Raw genomic sequence first — 22,945 nt, 5'->3', positions numbered from 1 at the left:
CGAGAAGCTTCGACGGCGCGGATGGTTGATCCCGTTACGCATAATTTTTGCCGATTTATCGTCGAACCACGATGATTACGTCGTAGCAGATAGTGGTTTATCGTGCTGTAACAGGGATTGGATCACGTAGGCCGTTGGGAAGAAAATACGAGGAGAAACGAGGATACTCCGGGGAACGTGGCAACGTCCAGGGGAAGTCGGCGGAGAAGCGGACGCGAGGAAGAAAAATCGGCGGATCGTTCTTGCAATCGTAAAGCGAAATCCTTGGGCACCTTGGGAACGCTCATTTCTTCGTGGTCGTCTTCCACGTATCACGCGTTTCTTCCGTGAACTTTACTACCAGCCTGCTCGGCTTCCCCTCTATCTTTGTTTCATCTCTTCTCGCCTCGCGGCATTTTCTTCGAGGTTATCCCGGGGTTCGATCGTGTAACCGCGCTTCTGAACTCCTTTTTCCCTGGCCCCGCGCCCCGCCGAGAAATCTATTTCCTGCGCCGTTGAAATATGACCGTATAACCGCGCTGGAACGCGATTTCGAGCGGAATCGCGTTCCATCCGTTGGCGCGAGATTTTTCCTTGCCTCGTGGAACGATCCAAAGGGATCGTGCGATCGGCCATGCAGCTTTCCTCCTCGATGATTTCCGGTGCGAAGAATCGCGTGGACGAGTATCGCGACAGGAGATAGGAGGGTACAAGTACGCGCGTCGGATACCATCGGCGTGGAGCGTCCTTCGGAGCGAGATGAACACGGGGATCTAGGTATCCGCGAAGAATGTTAAATTTGTCACGATATATCGTCTTTTAAACGCGCAAATTACCACGGAGCACCTTGTCGTAGCTGCCGCGGTTATCTCGAGTGCTTTCGCGCGCGAGAATCGAGAGCCACCTCGAGCTCCATACGTTGTTCCGCTCGCGCGGCAACAGAAACACGCAAGCAACGATACTAGCCGGCGAGCAGCAGCTCGCGAGTATCTTTATAGCGTCACTGATACGAAAGGGACGTGTGACTTTCGTTTCAGGATGCTGGCCGCCCGAAGGGTTCAAGCGATCGCGCATTAGAATACTCGTGACCGGTCCCCGATTTGCATTCCTTCGCGAAACCAAGGTCTCTCTCTCTCTCTCTCTTTCTCTCTTTCTCCTCGTCTCTCAATCTCCTCCTTTTTTCCCCTTTTTTCCCTTCCCTCGCGCGATCCCTTTTTGCCCTTTTTTCGCGCGTGGAGGAAGGATGGAGAAAAGGGCGAGCATTCGCTGATGAATTCTCGGCTCGCTGACGTTTCTTCTACGCCCTGACCGATCGTTTCTTCGAAGCTGATGCGGCAAAAGTAGCCCTTACACGGCGTCGGTCCCTTCCACGAGGAGAACGAAACGCAGGAATGTCCGTGGAGCTTTTTACTATAACGCGATTCGTCGCGGTGAAGCTCGGTCCGCGGGCCTCTCGTAAAATTCGCGTTTCACGGCGCGCCTCCTCGCGCCGCTCGCGCCACGCGTAAATAGAAACAGCCGGAACGACGGATTCCGCTTAGGATTAATAAAAGACCGGCTCGGTGCGTGGATTCTGCTAGATTATTGGCACGTTCGATCGATGGAAGGATGCGCCAGACGCGGGGAAAATCGCGCGACTGGTTTTTCGAGTTCGATGCACCTTGGACCCCGAGGATCATTGACAGATTTCGCTAAATGCAACGCCAAAGAGGTTCCCCGATTTTTTCCCTCCGCCATACCGGTTTCATCTTCCGCTCGCATAGACAAGCGAGCACAATAAGAAAATGACGAGTAGTTAACGGTATTTATCGGTTCGAAAACGTGAAACGCCAAGGACAGGCGACCAGGAAATTGCTAGACAGTCGTTCGTGGAGGAACGAACAGCGATTTCATGCCTACGTCACCCGTGTCCGTCGTGATCGGGGTCCGATTTATCATCGATCTGTAACTCCCTCGACGATGATTCGCCGATACCGCGCGAAATATTCGTCGTCCGAGCTGGCTCGCCGCTGGTCCAATAAATCCCGAGATTTAATTTCGCGATTCCGTTGCCCGAACGAGTGTCTCTGCACGGCCAGGGAATAGATTTCTCGCCTATCCGGATCGAGATTTAATTTAGAGGCCTGGTCGGCTGGTCCACAGACATAGTTCCCTGGAATCCTTCCCGGTAACCACGCGCGATACCGAGAAACTGCACGAACCGACCATCCGGACGAAATTGAGTCTCGAAATAGGATAGAGAGAAGAAGAAGAAGGAGAAGAAGAAGAAGAAGCAGAAGAAGAAGAAGAAGAAGAAGAGGAAGAAGAGCAAAGCTAACAGGCTCCTAATGAAGCGAATCTTTGACGGGTTCCCACGAGATGGGCCAAATTGATAGCTTCTAATCCTCGGAAAGCGGGATACGGGAACCGATTCTCCCATTCGAACGATCCGAGTCTGACTAGGAGAAGTATCTTTGGAAATATTCGAAATTTCCGAAAGCGTCTCTTCGACGAGTATTCAACGCCTGCCGATGCCTCGAGACGAGGCTTCCCCACTCTGTTAATAACGTAAATCACCGCGCCGTGGTTCACGAATATAAATGAATTCTTCGTAATGAAGAAGGAATGTAAATTGAACGGTTCGCGCCGCTGCCATGAATCCACGATGAACTTTACGATTTCCAGCGTTGGTTAATTGTTGGAGCTCGGCCTGGCGAACGAGCAGGTACGTCGTCTGCTGTTGGAGAACGCTCGGAGCCACGGATGGCCGGCGAGAGATCACCGAAAAATCGTCATCCGCTAAGAAGCAGTCGTAAATTTAGCTGCAAAGCAGCTCGGTCAATTATATTCAAACGACGGCCAGGCCTGTTTCGAGAGTGTGTAACCGCAAGCAGAAGCAGAGGTTCACGGTTTCAGGTTCTAGGTCAGTCCGTCGAGCCCGGGGCACGTAACAGCGGCAAGAACAGGGGCCCAAGTAAAACGGTGGGCAGCAAGAGGCGCATTTAATGGTCGTACGCTGCCACGGCTGTTATTATCATCCATTTCTGCATTCTATCGGCGATCACATGCACCGTGAGTCGTGATTCGTTCGTGCTTTCGTCGAACAACCAGCCACGGGGACATCGAAAGGGTGGACGAGACTCGGGGAGGAGGAACGCGGCTGATCCCGATACCAGGATGATTTAGGGAACGCATCGGGATTACGTGTCCCCGACCGCGAGATCCGCTCTTTCTTTCCTCCGTCCCTGCGACCGTATAATCGCGTTATATCCCAAGGGAACTGCACTGTCTAAATATATACACGCGGGACATCGTGTGCATAACAAGGCGTGGGTACGTAATCGATGAGCCGCGTACCGAAGATATCCGATGATAACTCGGTCCAGCTGCGTTCTCAACCCTCCCTTCTGTCCGACCATGATCGAATTCGACGATCGTTGCTTCGTCGAATTCGTTTCGACAGGTACCGATCTCATTTTTCATCCGATTCCTCTCGATACGACCAAACGACGGACCGAATTATGGCTTCGAAGCGAATCGGAAGAAAAATTTGCAAGACTGATCGCACCTTTCGTACTAGTACGCGTCGTCTGACCGATTTGTAGGGATCTAATTGCATTCTCCAGGAAACGGACGAAATTTTGGATATCCTGTGAATGATCGAGGATTCGTGGTCCAGGTACGAGTAACGCGATGATCGTATATCGTGCCGAAAAGCTCGGAAGAAACGCAAGGAATCGCGACGTGGAGTCGCCGCGCAGCGTTGAGAGGAAAAGAATATTCGCGAAGAACGAGGACTAGCCTGGACCGGATACGCGTGGTGGTTACGCGCGAAGACGCGGATAGAGGGTATCGTAGGAAAGATGAGGATCACTGTCCTAGAAGTATCAAAATGGAAGAATCGACGCCGTGGAAGCCTTCGGGGCAGTATGGCTCCTCCGATCGTCTCGAACGTCGAAGCTATTCGCGGGCTAAAACGGACTTCGTTCCATGCCCATGGAACGAATGAACGAGGGAGAAAGAAAAGTCGTGGAGAGAAAAGGGACGGGGGCAGAGTGGAGGAGCAGAGAAGAAGGGTGCTCCTTCGGGAGTGGAGAGAGAGAGAGAGAAAGATAGAAAGAACAGGGGCCTTACATAGCGATTGCTGGCAGGGCCTGAAATAGACCTCGAGAATCCCCCTGTAGCATCCTCACCTCTCTTTCTTCGCCTCCTCCACCACCAGCCTCTTCAGCACCTCCTTCTTATCCTCCTCCTCCTCTTCTTCTTCTTCTTCTGTCGTTTCTTCTTCTACTCTTCTTCTTCTTCTTCTTCTTCTGCTGGTTCTGTCGCTTCTTCTTCTTCTTCTTCTTCTTCTTCTTCTTCTTCTTCTTCTTCTTCCTCCTCCTCCTCCTCCTCCTCCTCCTCTTGCTGTTCGTCCAACAGCAAGCGCGTTGCCTGCAGCTCTCTCGAGAGTCTCCCTTTTCTTTGCTTTTGTTTTCGCAAAAAAGGACCAAGTCCCTCGGCTCGGCTGTGAGAAGTTGTTCCTAGCGTCTCGTTCACGCAGATAGGGCCAAGGCGAAGGAGAAACGGAGACGAAGAAGACGAAGAAGGTGGTGGAGGATCGCTTGTTTATCCAGGATCGAGCTTCTGCTTTCGTTTCACCCACCGATATATGGCCACGAACAGAGACCCCCGTAGGCATTGCCGGACCTAAGTGCACTCCACTGCACTCGGACTGCATTCCCATGGGAATACGTCGCGCAGAGAGTCCGACCTGTTAAACTGACCTGCGCCAATGTACCAGCAAAACGTGACCCACGCAACCAAGCCACGGTCTCGAACATACTAGATTCGAGTGCGCCGCCTGTTTATCCCCCAGGACAGCCAGCCTGCTCTTCTTTTTGCTCCTCCCCGTGCCTCGAAACAGATAAGCGAGGCTTGTTTGTTAACGAACCGCATCCTCGTCGTCCTCCTCGTCGCTGTCGTCGCCGTCTTCGTCGTCGTCGTCGTCGTCGTCGTCGTTGTCGTCGTCATTGTAGTAAATTCGATTCGCCCGCGCGCCTCGAATCGAATCTCTCCCGTGGAAGATTCGACCGTGATACGACACGAGCTTAGCCCGAGATCCCGCTCTCGGTGGTAATAAATTTGTAACGAGAATCGACGTACGAGAGACGACAACCGCGTACCGCAGCGTCGCGACGGTCTTGCGGAAAATATAGCGACGATGCTGTAAAGTACCCTAAAGACAGGGGACCAAAGATTGGCGCTGCAATCATGAACGATGAACACCTAAACGCCTTAGAGAGGCTAGAGGCTAAAAGTCTAACTGCTTCCACTCGTAATTACTCCTTTTTATTTATAATCGAGGCGCGTTCGATAACAAAGCTCGCGTTCCGGAATTTCGATATTCTTCTACCTGACGCGGCGGTATCACGGCGAACCTTTAAATAGCTGGTGAGCGGCTGGTTGTAAACGGACCAAATCGACTGGCGTATCGTTTAGCATCGAGATCGCGGAGCTTTCGTGCGAGCCGTGGAGACGAGAAGAGGCACGCCGATCGAAAGGGACGCGGTGGGTCTCGGATGTCACGCGAGTTCCTTTTTACTGGACCGGTCGCACACCGCGTAACAGAAATAACACGTCGCGTATAATGATCATCGATCCAGCGGTGTTACAGGATATCGAATCGATCGGACACGGCTGGAACAAAGAACAACTGCAAAACGAAGGAGAGGAGGAAAATGCAGAGGACAAAGGGGGAAAAGGGGCAGGGGGGAGGAAGCAGAAGCAGAAGCAGCAGCAACAGCAGCAGCGGCAGAGGCAGGGAGAAGGTAGAGAAGAAAAAGACCGGCTTACAGGGATTTTGCAAGGAGTTGTCCGGTACCGGTTGCATATCGTAATCCAAGTAACCGGGCATCAATGGCGCGGAGTGGTTTCGACTCTCTGACGAGAGAGAGAAAAGCGGACAATAGCACGGTATTCCAGAAGCAGGTGATTTCTCTCGTGCGAGAGAAGACGCGGTCAGAAATGAAGCCTACCTTGAGACCACGAGCCTTTTTGCTGCGCCCTGCCACCGGCGATCGCGAGTGTGGGCCCACGTCGTATACGCCAACGAGGAATCTCTCTCCCTACCTATCTCTCTCTCTCTCTCTTTCTCTCTCTTTCTCTCTCTCTCTCTCTTACTCTCTTTCTTTGTGGGCCCACGTCGTATACGCCAACGAGGAATCTCTCTCCCTACCTATCTCTCTCTCTCTCTCTCTTTCTCTCTCTCTCTCTTACTCTCTTTCTCGTCGAGACGAGATACGGCTTCACTGTGTTAAGGGGTTAATATCGGTGCGGTGCATTAAGACGAGCATCATTCTCATGAGAGTCTCGAATGTTTGGTATCTTGGACGATGTAGGGTGGTATCGTAATGGTTAGACCCACTAGCCGAGCGCGTAGATCCAAGTAATTAACGTGGGCCGCGCGATCGCGAAACGCGTGGACGCTTTTAAGATGGAATTCTCTATCCCTGTGACCGTAGGTGCGCATTAAACTCGGTAAAAATCCGGCTGGATGTATTTAAACGATTGTAAAGCGATTACGCGTTTTTCAGACGTCGAAGATACCTCCCTTAATGGGGGCCGGTCAATGCCGGCGCAGAAAAAACTAAGCGCGGAAAGAGCGGAGAATAAGAATAGACGGCGCCAAAGGCTTAACAAGGGAACCGGTTCAAACCTCCTGCACCAGTGTACCGACTTTCATGGAGATTCCACCGAGTCACTTCGGCCACCGTGTGCAATATATCGAACGCGCGTATGATTCCCGTAATACCTGCTAGGATTGCGACCGCGCGTTAGCTTGGTCGGGCAATTAGCGATCCCGCGTCACATGCCGTTCACGCACGAGACATAGAAACGAACCTTTCCCCCCAAAGAGAACCCCGACAGAGGCAGAGGATGGAATTTTTAAGGGTTCGTACACTCGACTCGCGATTTTCCTCGATCGACGACGTATCGAAGCGAGTCCAGACGAGATCGTTAACGCGTCCGATCGTCGACATGGTTGGCTCGATGGAAAACAGTGATTTTGAGGGATGGTATGTGGCGCGTTCTCGCAGGCACGCTCAGAAATGAAGTCTACCTTGAGGTCGGTGTCTTTTTGCGTCGGCCCGTCGATACAATTCCATTCAGGACGATGAAGACCGTGAAGAGACGCCAAAGCGAAATTCCATCCACTGCAACCACCGACGTAAAACAAACTATACGATGGAACAACGTTATTAATAGCGTGCATCGCCACTCCAAATAGATCGGAGCGCGGAGTTCAGCAACAAACGATCTTCCCGCTGTCTGGTAGACGGCTTCACGCCTCGTTCCCTCGTTTTCGAGGACGATCCGACTCCGTTCCTTCGTTCCTCCATCTTATCCCTGGACTCTCTGCTTTCCGTTTCGCCTTCGTCGAGTCTAGCCAAGAGAATACTCGTGGAAGAAAGTTACGAACACGAACGCGGCGTTTGCTCGATTCTTGGCCAAAGGAACACGTCGAGGGTCTCCAGTCCGCCGAGTCATCGGTGAATCTTCGGACAACGACGGAGAAAGAGGGACGGGAGAGTCCACCTTGGCATGCTGGCGCGAGCGTGTGCTGAAAAGTTCGCCGGGAGAGCAAAGTTCGCGAGGGAACGAGCGAACGAGAGTACGAGCGCGATGCCGTGTCAACGAACGCACTGCATCATCCTCTCTAACCCTCCGGCAGCGACGTCTATTGTGGCTCCTTTTTTTTCTGACCTTGTCACCTTGCATCTTTTTTGCACGACCAAGTCGATTACATTTCGGATCGGTTCGTATCCCCCGTCGACGTCTCGAGCTATCCCGCTCTCTCGTGCCCGCTCGTCCCTTCGTGGGCTCCGCTCGTCCTGCTCTAGGTTAGCCAGTGAATCATCTTCAACGACCCCCTCCTCTGGGATCCGGGCAGAAGACTCTTAAGGGGGCCCACAGCGCAGCGCGAGGCCAGTCCGAGAACGCGACCCTAACACTAACATCCGGTGTATTCCGAGAGTCGGAAACGGAAACGGCTGCTTGATCGATTAATCGACACACGCCACCATGAAGATCGCTCTACTGCTGCTGCTCGTCGCGGCCTTCGCCTCAGGTTGGTACCTTATCGACTATCGAATTCGCGAGAAATTCGCGAGTAATTCGCGAGAAATTCGCGGAAAATTCGCTTTCGGTTCGATCAACGGATCAGAGTGGAATGCGATCCGACTGTCGGAATTCGGACCGGGTACACGGTGGACTGGCACGTTGTTTGCCTCGGCTTTGCAAACATCGAGATTTACGTATAGAATTCCGATATTATATGTCCGCAGTTTCTTCGTGGTCGATGCAACAGGGATGATCGGTATCTCTGGAACGATGCCAGAATTTTTCTCTCGCCGGTCACTCGGTTCCACTTCGCTCGTTCTCCACGTATTCAGAGACCTCGTAATTTTTCCTTCCTCGGTTCACTCCGACGTCCGGTGCATTCAAACGACGAAGAGGAGACTCGCGGTCGCTGCTCACGCACGCCACTTCAAGATCGTTCGTTTTGTCTTGCTCCTTGCTTCTTCCTCCTTTCTCTGCGTTTCTCTTTCTTCGCGCCGTGTTCCTTGAAAGATTCTTTTGTCTTCGACAAAGCAAGCCACCAAGTCGCCGCGGCTTTCGGTCAGCCAAGTATCATCCGCGATTCGAGTCTCGTTTCGCGAAATATTTTTTTTTCCCATCGTCCCTGAAGCTCTCGATCGGAACGATGTCGATGCTCGATCGACGCGAGCACCATATTCATCCGTTACCACCGAGGTAACGTCGAATTACGATGCAAGTGGCGTAATTCGTGAATGAAATCACGGCTCGTAGCGTCTAGCAGGCGTCTTCTCTCGCGAGAACACTGGCGGCAGACGTCTCAAGGCCTTCAGGTCGTTTACCACCACCTGCACCGTCCACTTACGATCCGGAGCATTTTTACGCCAAACGCACCCTAGGAATCTTTGTAGGAATCTTTCCCAAGCTATCGGGTAAATACTCGTTTACGTATTTCCCAAAGTTTATTCCTCGATCGAGAATCTACGCGTATTTAAAATTTTCGATAGTAGCGAAAATTGCATATCTGAGCGGAAATATTAAAGAGATTGGCCAGTTTCACGCTCGTACCAAAAAATTGCGGTGCAATCTTCGAAATGCCTGTGGTTGCATACGCTTGACGAGAAAATTGCACGGCTATGAACCGAGCGAAATTTCTAGACTTCATATTTAATAGCGAGGCTAGCCGTCTGAGACTATTTGGAAGTCTAAACCGGTCATAATTTATAAGTACAGTTAACCAAATAGCCGTAGAAGGTCAATGAACCCGCACGGTGTGTATCGTGTGAACACGCCACTTCTCACAAAGTAGAGAGTCACTGCGAAGCTGGCTAAAACGAACGGCGTCGGTGTTGTACACACATGCAGGGGTAAATTAAAATCGCGTTAGAAAATGATTTAGAACGACCGCCGGCGTAAATTCAGCTGAACACAATCGACACGTCCGACGTGACACTGTTACCGATACCATTTTCCACCGTGGTTATTCGTAACGAACTTCGCGTTGGCTTAATTAACGAGGAGAGGAGATGGAAAGAAAGCGGAGGACACAATGGAAGGCGGTAGATCCGAATGTAAATGGGTTGATTTGAAATTCTGAGAGGGGAATTCGGTACGAACGGGGATATCGGATCGTTTGTTTGGCGGATCGTGTGCATTATTCTTCCGCTTCGCGACATGCATTCGCGAATTAAGCCAAGCGAAATATTCATAGTGGCTCCCAGACGTAACGGTTCGCGCGACCGTGCTAAAATAGGACACCGAGTAGATTAGAATTCACGGGATGATTTTTCCCGCGTCTGGGGCTGCCATTTGTGGTCTGGTCGGAAGTCAATGGCGGAGACGTGACTCGATGAGATAATACGGGAGCAAGAAAGGAATTTCCTTTTTTATTCATCAGCTGGCTCTATCGGGGGAGTGCTGACCCCACGATCGATGGCTTTCTAGAATTTAAATTGGGCAAACATCTGTTGATATTTAAAAATAAACCGCATAAATGAATACTCGATTTCGAAACTGTTCCGTTTCGTCGCTCCGACAACGCAACGGACGGCCATTAGGGACGAGACAGAAAAAATTTGTCTGTATCGATAGATCGACTAGTAAAGCGAAATTTCCACGGCTTAACGAACGCATAACGAGCACACGCGAATGGATTTACAGCTCAAAGGATCACGACGATCCAGCTGGACGGCGTGCAATACTTCGTGTCAAGGATGAATCCCTACAGTCCCGAACTGAACTACTTCCTGGCCTACCAGTACTGCCGTTCCCTGGGCCTGCAGTTGGCCTCTTTCGAGACAAAGGAAAAAGCTGACACGATGACGCAGTACTTGAAGAACGCCGGCTACGTGAAATACGACTTCTGGACATCCGGCAACAAGTTGGGCACGGACATGTTCCTGTGGATGAGCACAGGTCTTCCCTTCAATGCCACCTTCGACTACATGTTGAGGCGACCTGGCAACAGACCTGCTGACGTCCCACCCGGCACTGAGCCTCAACGAGTGGCACGCGAAAGGTAACGATTAACATGCTAATGAAAATTCGCCGGTAGTCATGGACGAGCCGAAGAAATCGGGAAACCTTGCCCCGCGAGATAGACGGCTTAACTCGTAAACCCCTGGTTAGAAAATCTCATCGGAACCGGAAATCACGCAGACGATAGTCTACACGCGCGTAGAAAGAGGCACTCGTCACGTATTTGTCTAGGCAAAGTAGACAAATAGAAGCATCGCGGAGCCTCTTCTGCGTCAGCGAAGAAGACAATAGGTCGAAGATCGAGTGATCGTCACGAACGATAATTATCGATGTCCCTTCCGCGCTGCGTGCATGCGTCTCCTCCCGGAAACGCGTGCAACGAATCGGTAAACAGGTGCCGGGTGATTTAAATTCTAATCCGGAACTTGTTGGTTCCAGCGGCGACAGCGGCAGCGCGGACGGATGCGTCGCGATGGTGGCGCCCACGTTAGCCTGGGAGGCGCAGGACTGCACTCTGGTTAAGGACTTCATCTGCGAGCAGACAAGATGCTACTACTACAACTACGGCAGCATTCCAGTCTCTGCGACTCAGGGGTAAGAGGTGAGATAATACTTGTCACAAAAATACACGAAACCGCCGAGAAAGAGAGAGAGAAAGTGAGAGAGAGGGAGAGAAAGAGATAGGCAGATAGGCTATCAGAGGATTTCAACGCGTATCAAGGTGAATCTCGATGGCGCACGGACAAAAAAATAGAAAACGGTAGAATGACCGATAAGATACCCGATGGGTAGAGACACGATGATAATTGGCAAGGCACGGTTCACGCGTACCTCTCGTTACCATGTGTGCATACATACGCCGCAGGTAGGCACCTTCAAGGACCAAGGGATTTTTCAAACCGCGCCAACGATTCTATAAAATGCCGAGGTTTCTTCGTATGCAAATTAACGGGTTGAACGTTCCGATACAAGACCTCTCTGCCTCGTACGTTAATTAAATCGGCGGTTGTAGGAGCCAGCGAGTCCACGGACTAACGGACTGGCAAGTTTTTTTCTCCGTGCAGTTATACGACTTAACGAAACGAATTGATAAATAACGCTTCAATGAATAACGTAGCCTGAATAAGTAAAATAGATGGTACTTGGGAAACTGTACGACGTCTTTTGCTGTCGTTCGGACGAATACTGCTTACCACTCGTGACGTCTCGCGTCACGAACACGAGGACACGGCTTACAATTAATAACGCATTCTCTCGCTTCTCGCAAACACACACAAACACACAGGCACACACGATCATACGAGCACGCTCATATCGCAGAGACATCGTACACAGTCGTGCACACGACACACGCGCGTGTACACGCGCCATTGTGAAAAAGCGTGGACACTACTGGTCGTCAGAGACAGATACGATTTCAATTTCGATTTTATCGTAGACGTACTAATACTAAAATTACGCTAAGCTAGTAGTGGCACCAGACTTTTTCCTCTCCATGCTTCCCAATATCGTCTAATACCGACTAAAATCGCTAACACACGACACAGGGAACACGAGGAATAACGGTGACAATTTTCCACTCCGAATAACAACCTTCTCCGAATCTATCGCTTCGTCCTCGACCTCGAGGCGACAATGTTCCCCTGAAACCACTGCGCGATTTGCAGAAATCGCAGACCCTACATAACAACCACCTCGGCGCCAGCCAGCGACGACCAGGTCGACGAGCACGAGGAAAGTAACGCCAGCAAGAACGACGAACAGGATGAGAGCGAGATCGACGAGAAGTCAACACCGGAAGAGGAGAGCTCCGTCGACGAGAAATTACCTGAAGACCCGGTCGTCAGCAGGCTGATTACCACGGCCGTTCCCGCGTCTGACAAGCAACAGCAATCCGTTCTAACACCGTCCACGCCTTCGCCAGTCGTCACCGAGGATCACGAGCAACCGACCAACTCGGAGCTGGACAACACCAGACCAGATCACCTTCCCGACATCGCGAGCCTCTTCACCGACACCCCGGGTCCTCAGGCCAGAAAGGACAACGTGTTCGAGGGCCTGCAAACTCGCGAGGTACATCGTTCCTCTCTGCGCTCGGCCTCCGACATGAAGGTCGAGCATCGGGAGTCACCGGACTACGTCGAGATCCACGGTGAGACCGAGTCGCCCAACAACGGACTCGAAGACGCTCACACGGTCGGTCCTTATGACAGCGCTCAGGATTACTACGTGAACGACCAACCAGAGGCGGGTGAGTCGTCGATGATGAAGGATCAGGACGACGACAATAGCACGATCCTGCCAGAGGCGGAACCGGCCTACAGGTACAACATCAAAGTGCGCACCAACGGCAAAGTATTAGATCCTCCGTCCAAGTAACGCTTTACAGTTTAGGCATCGTCGCGTTATTCGTTGATAAGTGAAGAGCATTGGGAGATTCTCGAGGAACTAGATGTATTAATGTACGTTATTTTATGTGTATACCGCGAACATGAGACACGCGCGCGTGCGTGCGTGCGAGCGACCCCATCGCGATCAAGATGGCGTCGTTCGTCGCTATTCATCGCTCATTCATTCGTTCTGATTTCAATGAAATTCCCGGTAGTGCTCGTCGGATTCTTTCACGCCGTTCACGATCGTCGGGGCTTCCGGTCGGCAGAAGGAAGACGTTCGAGATCAGGCCTCTCGTCTCGATACCTCGATACAGATGTCGCTAGAGTCGTCGCCAACGGGAACGTACGAACACGCTTCGACGTTGAACCGTATAGAAATTATTCGAACGATTTGCTCAAAGTATAATGGTAAACAATGGAAACCAAGTCCTTTCCTTCTGGCATCGATCTCCGACGATAGCCGACGTCGTTCTCGCAAGGGCATTCACTCCATCATTCAATTCGATCCTTAATCGCACCACGGTGGCACCGGCGGACACACACTGTCATCCGCGTCACAGATCGCTCGATTTTTCTCTGTCTTCCTCGATCGTTTATGTTTCTTTCTTTTTTTTTTTTTTTACCCCTTTCCTTTCTCGTCGAAGCACGTATCGTTTAACGCTATCGATTCGTAGATGGTAGATGATAGTATCGCGAGGACTCATCTGCGTGGGATCTCAGGCATTAAGCTAGCGAGCTGGAGGAAATGGCACTACGTTGTCATTGAACTACGTTATCATTGTTCTTATGGCTAACTGAATCATCATCGGTGTAGGGTCGGGAGTCCGCCAGTGCCACGAATTTTCATGCATATCGAAGTATAATCATCCTAGTTTACGTTACTTCGTACGTCTGCAAGATGAAACGTTTCGTAGCCGATCGATTTAGGCCCCGATTCTCCTTGCTGTCTGTTCAAACGTGAACGTTCGAACGGCAGAGCAGTGGATTCTGGGTATCGAAGGATGCCAGATGGAAGGAGGTTACTGTTACGAGGAACACGCAGGAATCGCAACGTTTCGGTCATCCAGACGTATGAGAATCGGCATACGCGTAGATCAACGTCGCGAAATGATTTCTTAACTTCTACGATAGGTCATCGTCACATGGATCTTGAATATCATTGCGTAAACACGGCGCGAATGTGCAACTTGTGTAATTGAATATTAATAAAGGTACGAAACACACATTTGCGTTATCGAGTCCGATCTTTTGTCATCCTTCAATGTACCATTTTAGATCTCACTTACCAACCGTTCACCACACCCTCGATGTTCAGCATAGGCACGATTTTGAATACGTAATCGTCTCGCAGGCCAGCTGCATACGCGTTGTTGCCCAATAACGCTTCCAGAGTGCCATCCATCACCCACGAGGCGTTGCTTTCACCCGGATGAACTCGAGACGTCAGGAATATCACCTTGCGATTCTGGAAAACGTGGAAACGCCTTTCCCGATCATTCCGTTCGCGTTCCGAATAAAATCAGCCACGAATTTCCCGTGTATATCCCTGCAAGCTGGTCCCCCGTCGACTCACCTGTATAGGATTGCTCTTAGAATCCATGGACGTGATAGTCAGCAGAGGATTGTCATTGCCGTTCAACGTCTCGCAGAGTGTCTCGGCTTTGAAGTACGTATTCGGAGGAACCGTTCTGGTCCACTTCCAGATGTTGGTCATTAACAGGCTGTACGTGTAAGGGAAATGGTAAGCCAGGTAGCAGACGTCGTACGCGTGGGGAAAGGTGACCGTGAACGAGGTGGTGAGGTAATTCTTCCCCTTGGCCGGTCGCTGATAACAGTTTCGATAGTAACAGATGTCAGCGCCTGTCCTCACCCAACCCGGCCTGCCCAGCTGAGCTTCCGTCACGCTGTAGAGAATCGGTTTCATGCCAAAGTTGAACTGCGAGTTTGCTTTCTCGCAGTTGACGATGTTGAACGTGTAGGCGAGGTTCGCCTCCATGTTCGACACCTCGAAGTAGAACCACTGGTGCCTGGAGCCGCTGTTCACGTCCGGCGTCAGGATCAGATCGTACTCTCTCAGGCCTATCTGCAAGGAAGCGGATTGGAAAGAAATGATGCAGACATGCCGCGAAACGGGAACTCACGGAAGCATATCCATTGTTCGGTAAATTAACGAGGCTATAAGCAGCGTGAAATATTCATTGAGTTGTACCTGAATAACTTTCCTCAGGTTCCCGCTCTCGAATCTGGACTCGAAGCGCAACTGCTTGTCGTCGGAACAGCGTTTGCCTATTCTCTTCTCATCCCAGTTGCATAAATGATCGTCGATGGGAATCAGTTCTTCCGCGATGGTGTTATTAGATGCAACAGCGTCGAGATCGTACACCACTTCCTGCGCCATCGAGCTACCGTGAAGACCCCGTTCCACGCACGTGAGAAGCTTCGCTCGGCAGACCTTCCTGTCCTTGCTATTCAAAGGTTCATCCTTCCCCAGACCATCGCCACCGACTAGATCCGGGTAAGCCACCTTCGCGAAGCCAATTACGCTTTTCACTCTGCTCGCTATCACGCAATAGGCCTGTTGATCCGTCAGGCTGGACGACACGTTGTTGAAGATCTTGATCGTGGCGTCGTTGTTCGTAGCGTGGTTCTTAGTCGCTCCTTCTTTCGTCGAATCCTTCGAGAACATTTTCGATTTGCTGCCCCCTCTGGTGCATCGAGAATTCTGTTTATCTTCCTCCGCGGAGTCGACTATGTCGATCAACTTCTCCGCGGAAGATCTCGCGACACAGACTTGCTGCTGTAGATTGCCCAATTCCTTGAAGAACACGCCGTACCTAAACAATCAAAGGACTCGTTTAATTAAGAGAACGCTAGTCTCGTGGAATTTCTCTCGGGCGCATCATCGACATACTCGGCCAGGTCCTCCTCCGACCTTTGAGACGTGAACACGCCAGCGAAGAACTTGCTCTCGTCCACTTCGTCCGCTGTGCTCATAGATTTCGCGTTCGTCCTTGAATTCTGATTTTCTTCTTCGTCTCCGGAATCAAGGTCGCTGTACAGCCTTCCCAGAGACGCCACGCTGTATGCCTGCGCGAAGACATTTTGCTCTCGGGTTAACAGGCGCTCGTTAACGATTTCTCGGCTAACATTTCACCCGAGAAATTTCCCCGGAAAGACTTGCCGCGTCACCGTGCAATTATACAATGTTTTACGACACCGAGCAAACGCTCGACGCGTTACGTCTCACCCGTTACATCATTCTGTCCGACGAAAATACGCACCTGACTGTCGATGTCGCTGCCACTCTCGGCGCTGCTAGGCCTGACGTTCGCTTCGGGCAGCACGAATCTGTAGCAGAATTCGAGGAGGATTTAGCTATTCGCAACAATGATTGCTACCTAAAGCGACACACGGTTTGACGCGTTACTAAACATTCGACTGGAGAAACCCTCGTCGGTAGCTAACGAGTCGACTCTAGGTCAAGACAATTAAGAAGTTTAGAAATTTGGACCGGTTTAGGAGGTTTCAAGATCGCGATTTTTACGACAGTTTCGCTGTAATGGCGTCAGTTGGATGGACAGTTATAGCACGATTTATCGGTGATAAACCGCGGTTGCAAGATCCGATCGGGGTTTGGATCTGGCGTTGATCGATTTGGAGCGACCTTGAATGTTTCGTTCACCTTGCCGGAGACATTTCGGGCACCGGCAGCTCTTTCTTCTCCAGACATTGATTGATTATCCCGCATATACGCGACAGCAACGAATCGTATGCCTTATCCTCCGGACAGTTGCTGCAGAACCGGTACAGTAGTTGCAGGCCATTGTTCAGCTTGATAGCCTTCCTGCCGGCTTCTGAAACAGGCAAAAAGGAGTCCCAACGTGTAATGGCGACATAAAACCACCGCCGGTGGATATAACGTGGACATAAATTTACATACCCGATGTTTGTTCTGTAAGAAATGGGTATACATCGTAAAGAACGATTACTGGAGTCGTTCAGGGTCCTATTCGACTAGTGGGCAACTAACCGGTTAAAAAATAATTAGGAAAGAAAAAGCAACGAACGTGGATAAAATTTAATCCGCTTCTCTTTTAGAACGATCGGTTGGGACGAGATGCTACCGACGCGGCCAGATGCGCATAGCCATACTCCGCAGAAGCAACTTCCGGCCGGGTATCGTAATTCGCCGCGCTTAAAGGTCGACGCGAATAAACTCACTTATGACGCATAAGTGCTGCAGCGTGATCAGAGCGCAGTTGCAAATCTTCAGTCTCATCGGCCCGTCGAATCGTTCCCATCTCTCGAAGATCCTCATCAGCAGATGCACTAGGCCCACCTTCACGAATTTCGTGCAACAAAGTTCTGCAAACAAAACACATTCGCGTAAGTTGTATACCGGCTAATTGCCAAAGTTCAATTCACCGATACCATCAGCCCCCGCGTCGCTGACGATAAACGAAAATAGTCTACGTACTGCTGGTTGTGAAATATTTGAAGCACTCTAACAACGATCTGAGTTTCAGGTGCGGTATGTAACCGACGCAAACGAACGTTTTCTCCAACGTGCTGGCGATCCCGTCCTTCACCAATACTTGAAGAGAAAATGCTGAAAACGAGCGTTTTAAATAGGCATGACACGAAACGACGTGGAAATAGGAAAGACGCGATGCGATGGTGCTGTCCAAACGCGTGTACTCACAGTTCCTGGCCAGATGCGTGGTTCTTAGTCGCTCCTTCTTTCGTCGAATCCTTCGAGAACATTTTCGATTTGCTGCCCCCTCTGGTGCATCGAGAATTCTGTTTATCTTCCTCCGCGGAGTCGACTATGTCGATCAACTTCTCCGCGGAAGATCTCGCGACACAGACTTGCTGCTGTAGATTGCCCAATTCCTTGAAGAACACGCCGTACCTAAACAATCAAAGGACTCGTTTAATTAAGAGAACGCTAGTCTCGTGGAATTTCTCTCGGGCGCATCATCGACATACTCGGCCAGGTCCTCCTCCGACCTTTGAGACGTGAACACGCCAGCGAAGAACTTGCTCTCGTCCACTTCGTCCGCTGTGCTCATAGATTTCGCGTTCGTCCTTGAATTCTGATTTTCTTCTTCGTCTCCGGAATCAAGGTCGCTGTACAGCCTTCCCAGAGACGCCACGCTGTATGCCTGCGCGAAGACATTTTGCTCTCGGGTTAACAGGCGCTCGTTAACGATTTCTCGGCTAACATTTCACCCGAGAAATTTCCCCGGAAAGACTTGCCGCGTCACCGTGCAATTATACAATGTTTTACGACACCGAGCAAACGCTCGACGCGTTACGTCTCACCCGTTACATCATTCTGTCCGACGAAAATACGCACCTGACTGTCGATGTCGCTGCCACTCTCGGCGCTGCTAGGCCTGACGTTCGCTTCGGGCAGCACGAATCTGTAGCAGAATTCGAGGAGGATTTAGCTATTCGCAACAATGATTGCTACCTAAAGCGACACACGGTTTGACGCGTTACTAAACATTCGACTGGAGAAACCCTCGTCGGTAGCTAACGAGTCGACTCTAGGTCAAGACAATTAAGAAGTTTAGAAATTTGGACCGGTTTAGGAGGTTTCAAGATCGCGATTTTTACGACAGTTTCGCTGTAATGGCGTCAGTTGGATGGACAGTTATAGCACGATTTATCGGTGATAAACCGCGGTTGCAAGATCCGATCGGGGTTTGGATCTGGCGTTGATCGATTTGGAGCGACCTTGAATGTTTCGTTCACCTTGCCGGAGACATTTCGGGCACCGGCAGCTCTTTCTTCTCCAGACATTGATTGATTATCCCGCATATACGCGACAGCAACGAATCGTATGCCTTATCCTCCGGACAGTTGCTGCAGAACCGGTACAGTAGTTGCAGGCCATTGTTCAGCTTGATAGCCTTCCTGCCGGCTTCTGAAACAGGCAAAAAGGAGTCCCAACGTGTAATGGCGACATAAAACCACCGCCGGTGGATATAACGTGGACATAAATTTACATACCCGATGTTTGTTCTGTAAGAAATGGGTATACATCGTAAAGAACGATTACTGGAGTCGTTCAGGGTCCTATTCGACTAGTGGGCAACTAACCGGTTAAAAAATAATTAGGAAAGAAAAAGCAACGAACGTGGATAAAATTTAATCCGCTTCTCTTTTAGAACGATCGGTTGGGACGAGATGCTACCGACGCGGCCAGATGCGCATAGCCATACTCCGCAGAAGCAACTTCCGGCCGGGTATCGTAATTCGCCGCGCTTAAAGGTCGACGCGAATAAACTCACTTATGACGCATAAGTGCTGCAGCGTGATCAGAGCGCAGTTGCAAATCTTCAGTCTCATCGGCCCGTCGAATCGTTCCCATCTCTCGAAGATCCTCATCAGCAGATGCACTAGGCCCACCTTCACGAATTTCGTGCAACAAAGTTCTGCAAACAAAACACATTCGCGTAAGTTGTATACCGGCTAATTGCCAAAGTTCAATTCACCGATACCATCAGCCCCCGCGTCGCTGACGATAAACGAAAATAGTCTACGTACTGCTGGTTGTGAAATATTTGAAGCACTCTAACAACGATCTGAGTTTCAGGTGCGGTATGTAACCGACGCAAACGAACGTTTTCTCCAACGTGCTGGCGATCCCGTCCTTCACCAATACTTGAAGAGAAAATGCTGAAAACGAGCGTTTTAAATAGGCATGACACGAAACGACGTGGAAATAGGAAAGACGCGATGCGATGGTGCTGTCCAAACGCGTGTACTCACAGTTCCTGGCCAGACATTTGACGATCAACAGCAAAGGCAGCAACGTTTTACTGTTGTTGTAATGTTGCTTGAGAAGAGTATGGAACACTTTTACGGTATTAAGCGTCTTCATCTTTGACACGAACTTTTGGTCCCTTTGGGCAACCTAGAATTTCCATGAAAGATACTGACAGACACGAACGAACGTGGATGAAGAAGAATGATGTCTTACCTGGCCCAAAAGCCAAAGCACCTCCTGCGTGAGGACTTCGCTGGAAATAGTGTCCGCGTGTTGCAGGCTAACTAAAAGCTTAACTAGAACTTGCGTGATTCCTAAATTGATCAGCTGCATCACTGCCATTCGGCTACTGGATCCTGCAAATGACAGCCAATTATCGTTTCAATTAACCGTACACTTGCCATGGCAATTACGCGATCGATCAGCCTCTCGATCGCTGCACGACCTCTAACGAGCTGAGCCAGTAGGTTCTTTCATTGGCAATGACACTAACTTGTCGAAAGCTAGAAATTGCTATTACTTGTGGCACTTTTGTTCTTGTTCCCTTTGGTCTTCCCTTTCGCCGCACGGGGCGAAATGCATTCGTGTAGTATGCTGGCGATGCTGCAGTTTATCGCGTGATCCTTGCAATTCTGCAACAAACGGATTCGCCGAGATAAATTCCTCCACGATCTACGGCTGACGCACATCGAATCGCGTCGCGGTGGAAGGCGTCCCGACGAACGATCGAGAGATATTCGACGCGCGCGAAAGGCCACGGGGATAATTATTCCGGTGCTGCGTGCGTGCAACACTTAACAGAAAATGGAACGAACGGATTTCCAGTTTTGCATGCCGCAGGAAGCCTCGTCGACAAGACAGACAATGGGGACCGAGCCGGCTGATGCGACCTAGCCACGCCATTCCGTGCAAAATGTTAATCGCGACACGGCTATCCGCACGCTTAATTGGATCCACAAAGCGTCGATTAAATGTCTGGCTTCGTAAAAGCCACGACTTTTAGTCACGGCTCTCGAAAATCGCGAAATTGCGAGCCATCGTTAACGCCATCCACCCGCGATGCAAATGGTCGACTCTGACAAGAGAATCGGTAAAGTCGATGCAAAATAGAGTCTTGATCGAATGGTCACCCACCTCCAGCGTCGCGATGAATATCTCCATCGCACCGGAATTCTTCCGCCATAGTTTCTCCAGCGTTCGCTCGCGCACCCGTCGATCTGAAACACATTCGTTTCTTCGTTCTTTGTTAAGCTAATGGAAATTCGAATTACACAGTTATCGAATTTTATCGTCGAATTTCGTTACAACAGCGCTGTCGACCCCTTGGCCTACGCGATAAGTCCCAATAAACGATCAATGGGGATCATTATCACAAGGATCTACCAAATTACTATCAGCAATAAAAGCACACTTCTCACTGCTGTCATCGATATTGGATTTTCCTTTTAACGACATGACAGGTATAAGGGTTGTTCTTTAATTACTCTAAACGCGCTATTGTAACGAAGAATCTCGCGTAACTATAGTAAGAAGATATCGAGGGCAATCTAATCGAGGGTCTGATTGTTTACGTTCGGCCCGATCTAAGAACCAGGAGCCAGACTCGTGTTTATTGTCTCTGGCCCGAATTTCTTAGTCTCGCGCGATATTGTAGGTTAAGGGGTTAATTGGATCCGCGTCGAAGCGACAACAAAGTACCGTGTGGTATCTGTTGGACGAATGAATGTAGTCGGTACCAAAGTCTATACGTCTCTGTCTTAATGAATAATCAGAGGAACAGGTGCGGTGACACCGTCCTCCATGCGATACCAGGCATACTGTGCATTGGCAAAATGCGTGGCTTCCATTTCAGACTTGACACAAGGCCAATCGCGCCCAATGCCATGAACACTGTCCACTAAAGTCTGGACAGTGATATTCGACGCCAAGAAACCTGCTTAACAAACTGCTCGATGCTACCGCGACGTCTTGGAATGATCGACCGTTCTCGAAAATTTAAGGTCACGAAAATTGAGCAATCTAGGATCATGCATCGCGACTGACACTGCCTAAATATCTCTAATATCCTGCTGCAACTAAAATTACGAGTTCTGCGTTCGCATAGTCTCGCAATAATGTACTACGCGTAAAACGGGCCCGAGCGTTTGGAAAAAAGGTCAGTTGACAGCGAGCCAGCTGAAAGAGCCTGAGCAAATCAACCTGCAGTCAGGCACAAACACGAAAGTCTCCTCGGTATTTGCTTCTCGACTCGAAAAACACCATCGTTGCGATTCAACGAGTAATCGGAATTTATTACGAGATGACAATGACAGGGAAGCTCTTTACCGATAGCTGAGACTCTCGTTACACCGGCCAAGCGCTGACTCGGTGCAACGATACTTGCACCCTGGGCTCCCGAACGTATCGACCAACGAGACAAAGAGTCCTTATCAAATTGGCACGACCGCGATTCACTTGGAGACGATCTAACGTTGTATCGGCTTCTCTGGCCCCTGTCCAAACTATCTGTCAGCATTAACGAAAACTCTTATGTAACGGCGCGGTATAGTCGGCTTGTCGAAAATAAGGCCTGACGAGCAGCGAGCCCCTCCATCGGCACACCTGTTCGCCGGTCCCTAGAACCACCGTTCGCGGCCATTCGAGCTGTCATGAACGGTCGTTCTTGACACCATGCGTCATTTTCCCGCGTGGATCGCGTGTGATCGGCACTCGCACGGGTGAAACTAGGTCTAAATTCGAACGCAGCGTTGATCGTTTCGATAACTCCATAGCGTACGTGGGAACACTATCGCGAACGCGATGTGCTTATCCGGAATACATCTCGGAAACAGTTTAAATCGCTTTTTCTTGGTCGCTTTTCCGCTTGGTCGCTCCGTTTTCTCTTTCTCTTCGTTTCCAAAGTAGAAAGATCTAAAGCAAAGCACGCGGGAACGTACGTAGTACATAGAGGAAGGCAGACGTGTTCGAGAGTGACCTGAATTCGAGTCGGACGGGATTTTTTCGCTCGAAATTACACGCGATAGTGTTTTCTCATGCGCCACGCTGCTATTCGGCTATTTTTCGGCACGAAAGTTCGTGCGAGCAGGAATTAACGTGACTAGGGTAGGCGACGTGAAACGTAATCGAGAGAATTCGAGGGAACGTGTGGAGTGTTGCCGACTGCTGACGAAGGGGTGGCCGTGCAAGCACCCCGACACGGTAGGAATAATAAATTGTGCAAGTTTCTGGTGATTAGCCCGATGAAATAGAAGCCAACGTT

At 50.3% G+C, this 22,945-nt stretch overlaps 2 protein-coding genes across 2 annotated transcripts in view; one reads left to right on the top strand and one right to left on the bottom strand.

The window, feature by feature from the left end:
- LOC108553962 (cytosolic carboxypeptidase 1) overlaps nt 1-22,945 on the bottom strand; it is a 31,553-nt gene that overhangs the window by 4,159 nt on the left and 4,449 nt on the right. The window contains exons 3-15 of the mRNA XM_017909062.1: nt 20,821-20,903; nt 20,207-20,318; nt 19,900-20,042; nt 19,689-19,833; nt 19,464-19,595; nt 19,208-19,351; nt 18,669-18,840; nt 18,268-18,334; nt 17,898-18,073; nt 17,631-17,820; nt 15,118-15,552; nt 14,482-14,991; nt 14,195-14,373 (exon numbers count right to left, since the gene is read on the bottom strand). Coding sequence (XP_017764551.1) covers nt 14,195-14,373; nt 14,482-14,991; nt 15,118-15,552; nt 17,631-17,820; nt 17,898-18,073; nt 18,268-18,334; nt 18,669-18,840; nt 19,208-19,351; nt 19,464-19,595; nt 19,689-19,833; nt 19,900-20,042; nt 20,207-20,318; nt 20,821-20,903 — 2,488 coding nt within the window. The remainder of the gene's footprint in view (nt 1-14,194; nt 14,374-14,481; nt 14,992-15,117; nt 15,553-17,630; nt 17,821-17,897; nt 18,074-18,267; nt 18,335-18,668; nt 18,841-19,207; nt 19,352-19,463; nt 19,596-19,688; nt 19,834-19,899; nt 20,043-20,206; nt 20,319-20,820; nt 20,904-22,945) is intronic.
- On the top strand, nt 6,598-13,420 carry nw (narrow). Its single transcript, XM_017909063.1, has 4 exons — nt 6,598-8,068; nt 10,198-10,555; nt 10,954-11,109; nt 12,183-13,420. Exons 1-4 carry the CDS (start codon nt 8,023-8,025, stop codon nt 12,892-12,894), a joined length of 1,272 nt encoding a protein of 423 aa, XP_017764552.1. The 5' UTR covers nt 6,598-8,022; the 3' UTR covers nt 12,895-13,420.

Source organism: Eufriesea mexicana, unplaced genomic scaffold, assembly GCF_001483705.2.
Source record: "Eufriesea mexicana isolate 0111107269 unplaced genomic scaffold, ASM148370v2 scaffold14421, whole genome shotgun sequence".
In the NCBI taxonomy this organism is placed as follows: Eukaryota; Metazoa; Arthropoda; class Insecta; order Hymenoptera; family Apidae; genus Eufriesea; species Eufriesea mexicana.
Note: the sequence above shows the minus strand (reverse complement) of the source record. Positions and strands in the feature narration are given on the sequence as shown.

Excerpts from the sequence above, each read along its gene's own strand:
- nw (XM_017909063.1), top strand. The coding sequence starts at position 8,023 with ATGAAGATCGCTCTACTGCTGCTGCTCGTCGCGGCCTTCGCCTCAG. Across the intron at positions 10,556-10,953 it reads CAACGAGTGGCACGCGAAAG|CGGCGACAGCGGCAGCGCGG; the intron begins GTAACGATTAAC and ends TGTTGGTTCCAG. Across the intron at positions 11,110-12,182 it reads CCAGTCTCTGCGACTCAGGG|AAATCGCAGACCCTACATAA; the intron begins GTAAGAGGTGAG and ends CGCGATTTGCAG.